This window comes from Enhydra lutris, unplaced genomic scaffold, assembly GCF_002288905.1.
Source record: "Enhydra lutris kenyoni isolate GAN:26980312 unplaced genomic scaffold, ASM228890v2 scaffoldscaffold7, whole genome shotgun sequence".
Taxonomy (NCBI): domain Eukaryota; kingdom Metazoa; phylum Chordata; class Mammalia; order Carnivora; family Mustelidae; genus Enhydra; species Enhydra lutris.
In genome coordinates, this window is record NW_019154091.1 from 13565595 (window position 1) to 13579406 (window position 13812).

At 38.2% G+C, this 13812-nt stretch overlaps 1 protein-coding gene across 1 annotated transcript in view; it reads left to right on the forward strand.

The window, feature by feature from the left end:
- Positions 1-13812, forward strand: part of LOC111142249 (ATPase plasma membrane Ca2+ transporting 1) — a 125604-nt gene that overhangs the window by 96125 nt on the left and 15667 nt on the right. The window contains exons 12-16 of the mRNA XM_022495296.1: positions 742-979; positions 5384-5563; positions 6254-6341; positions 6713-6819; positions 13531-13722. Of these exons, the coding sequence (XP_022351004.1) occupies positions 742-979; positions 5384-5563; positions 6254-6341; positions 6713-6819; positions 13531-13722 (805 nt within the window). The remainder of the gene's footprint in view (positions 1-741; positions 980-5383; positions 5564-6253; positions 6342-6712; positions 6820-13530; positions 13723-13812) is intronic.

The following is a 13812-nucleotide window of genomic DNA, read 5'->3' on the forward strand; positions in this document are numbered from 1 at the left end:
CTGTGGAGCTCCTCAGCAGTGATGGAGAGCTTTGGAAAGCCATCAAAACAGAAGAAGTGGATTTGGCCATCACCACCTAGAAGCAGAAGGAGGTGGCATCACCAAGGGAGAGGGGCAGAGCAAGGAGTCATAAAAAATAAACTTTAAATAGGGAAGTACATCGTGTAACTTCTGTTCACTACATAATTAAAATTGTGTAGTTAGTGTCACTGAAGATAAAACTATTTTGGCATTATGTCTCTCGATTCAGTAGAATGCTTACTTTAACAATAAGTTATTATTTTCTTTCATGGCTAAAACAATATAGGTGATGAAACAACATCTCAGGTAAGGCATTGATTGAATTTGATTTTTTACTTTAAAAGAAGAATATTTATGAATTTTGTGTTAATGCCTGATTCTGTACCAGGATGGACAGTTGTGTAATTTATTCTCCTCTGCCACTAGAGGTTCTTTGTGAAATTTTAAAAGCATTGCATTTCCAAAAGAGAAGGTTTAGAGAATATCTAGAATAACTGATAAGGCAGAGAACTATAAAATGAGAACCATAAAAACTAGAACTGTTGTATAAAGGGAAGGGTAAAAAGCCAGTGTGAGTTAAGTCTGTGGAAATGCAGCATACATAATTCTCTAAATTCCGAGTATCCGATCCCATGATTTCTAGCCCTTCCAGTTCACTTAAATGGCATTAACCATTATTTTTGTTAATTATTGATGTTTGGATTCAACATTTCCTTTTAGGTGTTTCAAAATCTTGAGTGCTAATGGTGAGGCAAAAGTGTTCAGACCAAGGGACCGTGACGATATTGTAAAAACAGTGATTGAACCGATGGCATCAGAAGGCTTGAGAACCATATGTCTTGCATTCAGAGATTTCCCAGCAGGAGAACCCGAACCAGAGTGGGATAATGAAAATGATATTGTCACCGGCCTCACGTGCATTGCTGTTGTGGGGATTGAAGACCCTGTGAGACCTGAGGTGGTGAAACGTTCTGTGCTCTGCATGTGCGCAATCTCTTAACCCTAGGTGATCCAGGCACTGACTGGGACCAGCTTTCTAGTAACATTCTTGGTGTTTGTGATTTTATTGTTTTTTCTTGGGTTAATCCAAAACAGGTAAAAAAAAAAAAAAACAGTGCTTTTGATGTATATGCTACTTACTGATGGTTTTTAATTAGACTACTGCTCTTTGGGATTTTATGTACTGATAGCACCATAACCTAACACGGTGCCTTGAGCTGGGTAGGTTTTTCAGTTGATATTTATATTAAATAACAGATGTATTAAGTTATTTGTTTTCATGGTCTCTAGACCAGCACTGTTCAGTAGAACTTTCTTGTGATGATAGAAGCTTTCTGTATGTTTTCTATATGTTCTCTACAGTAGCTCTTCGCCACATGTGACTACTGAGTTTTGGAAGCATGGCTAGTTCAACTGAAAAAAATGAGTTTTCTGTATTTTATTTAATTTGAATTTAAACATCCTAGTACCATATTTGACAGCATGCATCTATACACTTTGCTTGGTTTCTTTAAATTGTTTATTTTAAAGGTTATTGAGCAACTGCTAAAGGCACCAGGCATTGTACTAGGGTAATCTTTATAGACTTAAAGATTTTTGAAATCCAGTCCCTGGCCTCAAAGAAGTCACTCTTGGGTGGGAATGGACAAACATGTAAATATAATCCAGGATGTTAGTACATTGTTAGGTTTATCCAGAGCATGTTATATGGGCACAGAACATGAGCCCCCAACTTTGTTTAAAGCAATAACATCTTTTTAATGAATTCTTACTGTGTGCCAGATACTGTGCCAACTGCCTTACATATGTTACTTCGTTTAATGTTTACCTCTGTGACATTACTCTCATTTAACAGATGAGAAAAAAAAAAAGTCAAGGTGTATAGAGGTTAGCTCTAGACCATAGAACTAAACTGTTATGTTTAAATCTGGCTTTGTCTAAAACGTGTACTGAAAACACTGCTATGCTCTGTGAACCACTGAAGGGGTCAAGTAAGACTTCTGGGAGGTTAATTACCTGATCTGAGTCTTAACGGATGCGGTGTTAGCTGAACCTCAAGGGACAGTTGTAAGCACATTCTGAGCAAAGAAGCAACATGAGTAAAAGCACAAAGGCAAAAGCAGCTTTTGTTCAATGACTCTCAGCTAACTGATTCAACACCCAGTGTATAGTACTAGGTACTTCTTTTAGGAACTGGAAATACTGCAGTAAACAAAATAGTCATGAAATTTATCTTCTAGAGAAGACAACCAAACAGACAAAATGATAAATTTTTGGACAGTATGCCAAGTGAAAATATATTCTGTAGGGAATAAGACTTTGTCCCTGCCCTCAGTGGCTTTACATTCTGGTTGGCATATGGGGGTAGTTGGGAGGGTGATACCAGATACGACAATTACAAGAGTGAAAAGGGCTATAAAGGGTATGCTCGGGGTGATGAAATTAGGTGACTTAGACACATTAGGAGACCTCTGAGGATATGATATTTGAGCTGAGATCTGATGGCGGAAAGGGAGTCAGCCATATTAACAGCTGCAAGAAGAATATTCAGGCAAATGGAACAAAAAATTCAGAGGGGGATGAGCGTGGGAAAGTATTAACTATTTCAAAGTTAGAAAGGAGGCCAGTATGGCCATAAGTGTGGACAAGAAGGGACAGGTAAGATTATCTTTGGTCTTACAAAACATATGGGTTCTGAATTTTATTCTAAAACTCAGTGGGAAGTAATTAAAGAAATTCAGGCTGGGAAGTAACACAATTTGTGTCATTAAAATACTCTTTGGGGTACTGTGTAAGAAATAGAAAGAGGAAGTAAAGCAGAGAAGGGATTATTGCAGTCATCCCAGGAAGAGATGATCATGGCTTAGCACTACATACAGTGTGGCAGGGAAGACAGAGAGGGATGATTTCAAAGTAAATGGAGGTAAAACCAATAGGAATGAATGTTGGGTTTGAATATACTATTCTTGACATTTTTGAGGTGTCTGAATCATCCTAATGTATATCCTGTAGGCATTTGGACCTAGTAGCCTGAAAGTAGCCTAGGCTGGGAAATTCACCCAAGGGGCTCCAGGAGCTCTCCTGAGGAGAGTCTAGCTCCACAAGTAGATGTCTTACAGAGGAGAGACAGTCAGTCTTCCATTACTAGCTGAGGGGTGGATGATACTACTGAAGGAGGAGGAGAATCAAGCTGCTCGCTGTTCAGAAATGATGAAATACCCAGGTGGGTGATGTTTGCCTTTGGTCAAAAGGAAACCAAAGTTTTAAGCATTGATTTATGGCTTAGCTCTTACCTAGATGTAGTATTAGATCAGGGTGTCTACAGCTTTTGTCCTCTGGAAAGTAGATTGCTGTTCTCATGCTTTTGGCGTTGAGGTTGATTAAGAGTTTCATCTTTTTTTTTAAACATGAAAGTGGCACTTAATTTTTTTTAATACCACAATATGAGATGGATACTTTGAGACTAATATGAGACGATGTAATATAAAACAGCTTTCTGTGAGTGGGTATTGTGGACTGCATTTCTGATACACAGAATTTTGATTAGATATCTAGAATAAATTCAGCTTTATTGAATTTGTGTAGGTACTTGAACAAGGTAATTGGCTTCTCCTCAGTTTCTTATTGTAAAAGTGGAGGTGGTTTGTGGGCTTTATTTGAAGATATTTGGTATGATTAGTGGGCCATTCATAAATGTTAGTTTGCCGTTCTTTAATATTATTTGCTGCATGGTTTTAACCCGACACCAGTTTCTCTCTTTTATTCATTGTCCCCCTATTCCAAGTGATCTCAGGATACCACCCAATCATTGAGTGCTTGGGTGGACAATTTTGGGTTACTTTTCATCTCAAATGAGGTATCAGGATATACATTACATTTATATAGCTAACCAATGTTTTCAAAATCAAATATTGATTTTTTTTAAAATAATAGATGCATGTGCTGTACGAAGACACAATTTTGTCTAGGTAGGCCATGAAAGCTGTTCAGAGACATTACGTTTAAACTGTATTTACAGTAGAAGTCATAAACCATCAGTCTGCAAGGCCAAATTTAGCCTTCAGTCAGATTTTCCTTGGACTGTGTGTGTGTGTGTGTGTGTGTGTGTGTGTGTGTGTGTGTAAAGTATGTATTGAGAGAGCATACACAAATGTAGCTTTCTACTTTCTCTTAAAGTTATAGTTTCTATCAACATTGGGCATTTATTCCATCATAGCAAAAAAAAAAAAAAAAAATAGGCTAAAGCCAAGTAGCTTTCTCATTAGGCATTAGTTTTGGGTTACGTGTTTTTCTCATTTATGTTACCCACATGGCTCTATAGGTGTTTACATTTGCAGCCTCTGCTCCAGAGGAATCAATATGGATTTCCTTATTAGAGAAGAGCAGGAAGTATTCTCTAGGCAAAGGGAATTTCCAGAAGCAGAGAAACAGAAACAATAGATATTTAATTCATCCATCAGGCTGTCTTGTAGAGAAAAATTTACATAAATTTAGAAATTATTTTGAGGTTCAGTGTGAAACTCTGTTATACTAAGAACTTTGCGGCTTATAGTGTAACACTTGAGAAATTGTCATGTCTTTTTAAGAAAATCTATTAGAAAAATAATTCTATCATCAGGTATATCAGATGTTTTATAGGAGAAACAAACGTAAAGACAGGGATACCAGTTATGAAGCTATTTTGGTAGTTCAGGCAACAAGCAGAGGAGACCAGGTGCAGGGAAGGTTTGAGGTCGAATCCACAGGACTCATTGTCGTTTAAAGATAAGAGATTGGAAGAGCTCAGATGACCCCTAGGTTTCTGTTAGGTAGGTTTTAAAAAACCCCTCTTTAGACTCCCAGATTTCACTGTCCACTTCTCTGATGAAATTATGAACTCAGCACTCACAATGAGGTGAGAGAAAGATGTAGATTGGAAAATTATTAGCACAAACATGACAGTTAAATGTACAAGAATAAGTAAGGTAATCCTTAAAAGATACAGAGTGGGAGGAGAAAAGTGAGCCACCTTAACCCTAAAGAACACACCCCAGCATTTTACTCTGGTGTTGTCTGGGCAGTAAAACCAGAAAGCCAACAAAAAAGAACTGCATAATGGTTGGGGGTGGGGGAGCATTTTAAGAAGCCTTTGGTAAATAAATAATGCAAACAAGTTAATAAGTAGGATCACAACTGAAAATGAAGCCTGAACTAGGACTGTGGCAATGGAAGAGGATAGAAGAGATTATTGGGAGTAATTCAAGAAATATTGAATATCTTGAGATGAAAGTAAAATTGTCATTGTTTGTGGAACTATGCAGTAATGCATTACTTGGAAATACTAATTTTCTTTCGTAATACAAATTTTTTCTTTGTAAACCAGGTACCAGAGGCAATAAAGAAATGTCAGAGGGCTGGAATTACTGTGCGGATGGTCACTGGTGATAATATTAATACTGCTCGGGCTATTGCTACCAAATGTGGGATTTTACATCCAGGGGAAGATTTTCTCTGCCTCGAAGGTAAAGATTTCAACAGAAGAATACGAAATGAAAAAGGAGAGGTAAGAGTTTCTTTAGTTTTTGTGTTGATATATTTTTCATATATTAGGAATTTCGTTCAACAAATAACATACTGAATATGCACTGTGGGTTATGTATCACAAATGAGGGAAAGCAGCCTACACCTAAGAAGCAAAACGTTTTAGGAAGTGAAAGAGATTAGTGATAGAGAAATTTGTCCTAAAGGGAGTGAGCACTTCTTTTTTTCCTCAGTCTAGGCCAATTTCAGAAGTATAATATATATAAGCGAGTATGGGAGGAAGAGTTGGGAAAGGCTGATACAGAGCATATTTTAGGACACCTCAAATTCTGTGCTTTTCATACTATTTTAAGGTGTTTTTATTTTCATAGGCAATGGGAAGATTTTTAAAATTTGATCTTATAATGGTGTGTGTGTGTGTGTGTGTGTGTGTATAAAAAATAGTGGTTCTCAACCTGGAGTATGCATTAGGGTGAGCCAGAGAGCCTTTTAAAAACATTGATTGCTAGGCCCCAACCCAGAGGATTTGATAAAATAATAGGCTTGGGGCCTTGCTAAAAAAAATTTGCATTTCTGACAAGTTCCTTCGAGTTGCTGATGGTGCTGGTCTGTTAACCACGCTCTTGAGAACTGCTGATACATATGCCAGATAGCTAATTTAGGAATTATAAAACTAATTTGGGTACATTTTAACTTTCACGAATATTTATAGATTGAGCAAGAGCGGATAGACAAGATTTGGCCAAAGCTGCGAGTACTTGCCAGATCATCTCCTACTGACAAACACACACTGGTTAAAGGTGAGTGGATTTTACGGCTAATTCACCGTTTGTTCATACAGAAATGTGTTCTGTTTCCCAAAGTAATAATAGATACTGAATAGTAGATTGGATCTTAGATATTATCTCTTCCGATAAAATCTAAATACATTTCCTTTTGACACCTTCCATGAACTGTGTTTATCCTCATTAAAACAGGATATTGCTCTTAGTGTAACCTTAGTTTCTGGACTTGGTCCTTGTCTAACACCTCAGCAGTTTCCGTTTCTCTACATTTGTTTGTTTATTTTTAACATCGAGTATGTAAAACTGGCTGGTCAGGGTACTCTGCAGAATCACCTTGTTAATTAAAGGGGATATTTTTACAGCACAAATATTTACTTTTTTTTCAGGTATAATTGACAGCACTGTGTCGGAACAACGCCAGGTTGTAGCTGTAACTGGTGACGGTACAAATGATGGCCCAGCACTGAAGAAAGCTGATGTTGGATTTGCAATGGTATGAACTTAACCTGTTTAATATTCAGAAGTAATTTACTGGCTAAGTTGTTTGTTACTAGATTGCAACTAACTTTTTTCACTTATTTGAGAGTGAGCGCATGAGTAGGGGAAGGGCCAGAGGGAGAGGGAGAAGCTGACTTCCTGCTGAGTGTGGAGCCTGACACAGGGCTGGATCCCAGGACCCTGAGATTGTGACATGAGCCAAAGTCAGGCACTTAACCCACTGAGCCACCCAGGCGCCCCACTGTTGATTTTAAACACTGTCCTTCAAGATTTGAGTGAAAATAGTATGTGCCTAAATTAGTTTGTAAGTCTGAATAGTTTGTAACCATGTTCATTTGATGCAGTGAAATCTGGCTAGAAGGTGACTCTTGAAGAACTATAACATCATGCATTTATCTTGTACTCTGCAAAATATATAAATAGCTGTTGTCTGATCTGAACCTTACAATAATCTTCTTAAGCAGGAGACGGGCTTTGAATAAAAGAGAGAAAGTATATGTGTGTGTGTGTGTGTGTGTGTGTGTGTGTGTGTGTGTGTGAGTTAAAAATATAATTGAGAATCTTCTGTTCCACTGAAGATGTCTGTTAAGAGTAACTGAACGTCATCATTTCATGTATAATAGCTATAATCCTTTTTTGATTCTAAAAAACCTGCCCTCCCAAGTCTTCTATTTAGATTCGATTATTTAAAGTGCTAGAAAATTTCAGCATTTCATTTTTATATTCTTTTACTCTAGCCATAGTACTGATGAAGTATTTATTATAAAATTGATATCATGAAATACAGATGCTACATAAATGGTTAGTGCCTGAAATTAGGTTGTTTTATATTTCTGAATTGATTTCTTGTAACTTTTCAGTGTTGGAATGAATCTTTGTACCTTCAGTGCCATAGAAAACAAATACTCTAATTTTAACTTAATTTTTTGAAAGTACAGGTCTATAATCACCATTCCCAAATCTAAAAATCTGAAAACTGAAATTTCTTCCCTAAATTTGCAACAGACTCTTTTGACTCTAAGACATAATTTTGAATGGATGTGAGGACTTTTTGTCCCACTTATCATGAACAATCATAGCCATTGTATAGATATTAATGTTTTTATGGGGTGCTGATCCCCTCTGGGAAAATTTGTGGTGGGATATAAGTGCGTCATTATCTTTCTAAAATGTGGGAGACTTGAATTCCGAAACATAGTCTGGGCCCACAGGTTTCAGATACAAGAAAACATGTGCGTACCAGGATTTATTTGTATAATTTGTCCCCCTGTTAGTGTGTTGCTAAGATAGGGACGTAGCAGAACCGTCACCATGGTGGCAGGCTTTCAGCAGGCATGGGAGGGATGGAAAGAGGAAATTATGTGGGTGAAGTGCTCTCAGCCCCTTGCTGTGAACCCAGAGCTCCCCACCCTGCCCTACTGCAGAGGCATTATGGCTGGGAGCACATTTGTCTGAACTCGTGAAGACTTGTGCAAAGTAGCTTAAGGGAGAAGGAATACTGAGGTCCTGTCCCTTTGGCTGTGGGCACGTAGGATTCTTGTTCATTGTAGGAACACACACTCACTCTCTGCTGCTCTGAGCACGTAGCAGGACTCTGTGACTTTCATTGGGACAGCTGACCAAGAGGGCATTGACTTACAGTTCATTTTAAAAAATAAAAAGCTTGCTTCCCAGACCTTCAGTGTTTTAAGGCAGATGCTAAGGACTTTCAGTGCATACAGGTAAATATAGTACTACAAACAGAAACACAGTACAGTGACTGCTTTGTTTCACTTGGAAGCCCTGAGGTTGTAGGCCCATGGTACCACCTTTTTTTTAAAGTAGCACGTCAAAAATCTAAATCTGTTTTAGAAGACAGAAGGAATGACTTGAATGTCAAAGCACGCAGTCAAGCCTGAGTTTACTTTGTGTATTTATTCAGTTGTCCAATTTCATATTTTAAGACTGCAAGACAAAATTATTTGACTTGAGTTTTTAATAGATACCTGCAAGAAATTGCTACTGATTAGTCCCTATTAAATTTCTCTTCCCTTGCAGGCAGAAATAGCATTTTAGAATACTATCTGTATATCCTCTGTGTGGGTGTGTGTGTGTGTCTGTGTGTCTGTGTGTATATTTATACACACTCTATATATACTTAGAAAAGTCAACATTGAAATAAAATTTTCAACAATAAAATAAGATTTGCAGAAGGACTCTAATATAAGTATATGATTAGGTTGCAAAGAGGTCTGGCTTTATATAGCCACTCGCCAAAGATTTCCTTTCGATTTGCAAGCCTCTATGGGTACATTTAAAATAACGACTATATTATGTTATTATATTACATTATTCTTACCAAAATTCAGCAAACCATAACATACAGATATCTCTGTGTTCAAAGCCTGAATTCCATGATGGATTTCTATAACCAAATACATCTTTGGTAGTAAAATCTTCCCTAAGGTAATTAAAATAGTGTCTTTTTAAACTTTGGATTAATAAAGGATTTGTTTGTTTATTCTCCACATATTAAGAAGCTGTTCTCAGTATTCTGGTCCAGAAACATTAGAAGTGAGTAGTTGTCTCCTCAAGGTTCGGCACACAGGGGAATAAGTACTCAGAGCGTAGTGGCAGCCAGGGAAGGACCAGACACAACACAAGGTGTGTGTCAAGGAGGGAGGCTCTGCCTGGAGAGACTGGGAAAGGTTAAGGGACGGAGAAGAGGAGATGGAGAAGTACAGTGCAGGGACCCTCGTGAGCTACAAGAAGTTGAACTTGTCTAGAAGGGGTGTGCTCTTGGAGGAGAATGGGCTATGAAGTCCGGTGGATCGGCAGGCAGCACCTGCAAAGAGCCTTGAATACTGAGATAAGGAGTTTGTTCTTTCATCTGGTACAGTATCAGCCCCACCCAGACAGACTTCCGATGGAGTAAGGGAAGTTTGGAGACTCCCATGCATGGTGGCACACAACTCAGAGAAGCTCATTAAAAAAGCTATTTAACTTTTTCTGGTGGAAGTTCCCCAGACTTACTTGACAGTGGAACTCATTTTTATTTGGACACCAATTAACATCTCAAAATTGCTTTTTATATTTTGAAGGATTTTGAACAAGGGAGTGATGAGATTTGCATATGAAAAAGATGGGAAGTGATGAGAGGCAGGAAGACATATGAGGTTTAAATGTGTTAAATATGTTGTACATTAAAAGTAAAATATTCTGATTAGAAGCTAGAGGCTAAAATTTTAAATTAAGATTGTTCCCTCATGGAATATTTTTGAGAAAAACTTGAACTTTGTTTTTGTGTTATGAATACACTAAATGGATTTAAAAAGTCAAGCCATGGGGCACCTGGGTGGCTCAGTGGGTTAAGCCTCTGCCTTCAGCTCAGGTCGTGATCTCAGGGTCCTGGGATCAAGCCCCGCATTGGACTCTCTGCTCAGCGGGGAGCCTGCTTCCCCCTCTCTCTCTGCCTGACTCTCTGCCTACTTGTGATCTCTCTCTGTCAAATGAATAAATGAAATCTTTAAAAAAAAAGTCAAGCCATTTTATAAGACTTATTGCTTAAGCCCCCTACTTCTTCCAGCTCTTTTTTTTTTTTTTGACAAAAGGAAACCAACTACTTTAGCTCTTTGTTTCCCTTAATTGTTTGCCTCCATATATTTAAATTACATGATGGTGCTTTTTTATTTGTTTACAATAAAGCACTTGCTACTGACTTCTCGCTGGCGAAGATAAATATTTGACACTTCGACGGGCACACCAGGCACACCACTTCCCCTCCGTAATGCATACTACAGAGGACCTACCCTGTTATTCTTGCCCCAGAATTAGATCATAATTTCCAATTAGATCATAATTTCCGATAGACCAGTATACAGCCCTTATTGAGACTGTAAATGCTGTTCTTTTTTTTTTTTTTTTTTTTTTTTAAGATTTTATTTATTTATTTGAGGGAGAATGAGTGAGAGAGCATGAGAGAGGAGAAGGTCAGAGGGAGAAGCAGACTCCCCAAGGAGCTGGGAGCCCGATGTGGGACTCGATCCTGGAAGTCCGGGATCATGACCTGAGCCGAAGGCAGTTGCTCAACCAACTGAGCCACCCAGGCACCCTATAAATGCTGTTCTAAGCTGAGCTGTGTAGACTACCATCCTGACTCTTACTTCCTTGAACAACTTCTTGTTGTCTCATTCCCTTTTTAAATCTATTTCTTTATTTTAAATGAGTTTTCTTTTTTAAATGTGTTCACATTTGTGCTTAGTTTTTGTAGGTGCTTAAAATGAATTCATCACCAAATTCTCCATTCTTTACATCAGGATCACCTAGCACTTCTACACTTTTACCTCCTTAGAGATTCCTCTCCCAGACCTTCTGACAAGCTTGAGTGTGGCCTCTGCCAGGCCTACTACCCAGCTGTCTTGTTGTTCTCCATACCTGAGGATTTCCTTTTCCTCTGTCATGTTGGATCTGGTATTTCCTGGACTCGATGTCATTGTCTGTTCTGATTTACTCCCTCGTGGAGTAACTCTGTCTTCTCCATTAGCTTTCTGAGAAGAAAAGTTTATGAGAGTTAAACATTTTCGTAACTTTTATGACTGAAATCTCCACCCTCTTTTTACTCTTGAGTCTTAATCTGACTTGGTATAGAAGTCTCGTTTGAAAATCAGTTTTTCACTCAGAATTTTGAATCCATTCCTCCATTGTTACATACCATTCTGAATTCTGAACCTCTTGTGGGTTTTCTTTTTTTTCCCCTTTCTGGAGATGCATACGTCTTTCCTTAGTTTCCAGTCTTTTGAAACGTAATGATGTTTTGTCATAGAACAACTCTCTACTATGAAATAAACTCATATTCTTCAGTTCTGTGAAATTATTTGATCCTAGGCTTACTTTGTCTCCACCATTTCTTCTTTTGGAACATCCACCACTGTCCCCAATCCCAGTTCTTGAACTGCTTGGACTCATTATCTTGTGTTTTTTTTTTTTAGCTTACCATACCTTTATCATCTTGCTTTATTTTCAGGGACATTTCCTTAGTTTCTGAGTTGTTGTTGTTTTTAAGTTTCTGTGATCCATATATTTAATCTCCAAGAGTTATTTTTAGATCACTAACTTTTTTGCCCTTGTTTTAGTATTCTGTTCATGTTTCATTGATGTGCCTTTTACCTCTGTAAGGATTTGGCTTCTTTAAATAAGCTTTCATCTCTGCAAAGTCTGTTTTGGTTTAGTCTTTCCTCAGATGTCAGGTGGTTGATTCTTGGTTGTCTCTGCGTATTTACTGGTGGAAAGCTGGAAAGCCTTGGGGCTGTGTGTGGGATTTGTCAATGAGAAGCTTCTCAGTAAAGTGATCTGGCTTGGCTATTTCACTTCCTTAGTGTACTTTGAATTGTAGTATTTTCAGGTCTTTTCTCTTCAGATGATCAAATTTCCCAGAAAAGAATCTTCAAATCTGTTACCTAGGGGGCACTCCTGAATACTGGTGTTCTGGAAAACAAGAAGAGAAAGGGGGTGGTGGTCTCAATACTCATTAAGCAGAGTTAGCCTTAACCCCTTTTTTTTTTTTAAGTAGCGCACCCCTATACTCAGCAGTGCTTGGTACCTCCTCCCCGCCTCCCCACAGTCTGCACTGTCTTTGTCATACCTTCTCTGATAGATTACCAGGCAGTCTTCTTCCAGGTCAGAGGGCATGGCAAATTGCCACTTGGTTGCATGGACCTGGGAACAGGCCTTGAGGACTTAGCTGCCTTTTCTTCTAATTTTGTTGTTAACATAAAACACATATATAGAAAAGTGCATAAGTCATAAATGTACAACTGAATGGATTATCACAAGTGAGCAAACCTGTTCTGTATAAGGCGAGAAATAGATTGTTACCTGAAGCTTCAATCACAACTGTCTTCTAAACATCGCCCTTTCTCTCTGCAAAGATAATTAGTATTCTGAAGATTACTTTTGTCCGTTTCCGAACTGTGAACCTAAGAATCTTATATGTATTTTGAGTCCAGCATCCTTTATTCGTCATTATGCTTATGAAATTCATCTGTGTTGTGTATCACTATAGTTCACTCATGATTATTAACCTACAGCTTGCTAACCCATCCCATTCTACTCTTGATGGACAGAGTTGTTCTTAGTTTGGATCTTCTGGGTACTTCTTCAGTGTCTTTGGTAGACTTTCAAGAAGTCCTTCAATTTTTATTCACACCTTTACCCCTCCTTCCAGTGCTGCCTGGTGCTGCCAAGTACTGAGCCTTATGTAGGAAAGTCTGTTGTGCAGAGAAAGTTATCCTCTGCTTTCCCTACTCTTGGCTTAGGATTCAGCTCTCTGGGGTCTGCCAGCCTACTTTCTATTTGGTTATCTCCTCTCCGGCCTCTTAAGATTTCCTTGCAGTATGTCCTTTCCCACTAACTTGGATTTTGTACGTTTTTATTTTAATACACCTTTTTGTGTGACTTTTAGGGAGGAACTTGGGTGATGCATTCTTTTTTTAAACCCAACTTGAACTTTATTTTCCATACCTTACTCTTTGTTTGATTTTTGTTTAGGTAAAATAGCTTTCTGAGAGATACTGTAGAATAACTAAATTACCTTCTTTTACAGTAAATGTGAGTCATTAGTCATTCAGTATAATGGCAAGTTTTGGTTTATCGTATACTGCTGCCCTTTTGGACACTTAAACGTTGTATTTCAAACGTTTAGTCTAATTCACAGAATTTTTCTTATTAGGGTATCGCTGGAACGGACGTAGCTAAAGAAGCTTCTGATATCATTCTCACGGATGACAACTTCACAAGCATTGTTAAAGCGGTTATGTGGGGACGAAATGTCTATGACAGCATCTCCAAGTTTCTTCAGTTCCAGCTCACTGTTAACGTGGTCGCAGTGATAGTTGCTTTCACGGGCGCCTGTATTACTCAAGTAGGTTCACGGTTGTTGTTGTTGTTGTTGTTGTTGTTGTTGTTTATTAAAACATGTTTGTTTTAAAGCAAAAATGTGTGTATAAGCTAC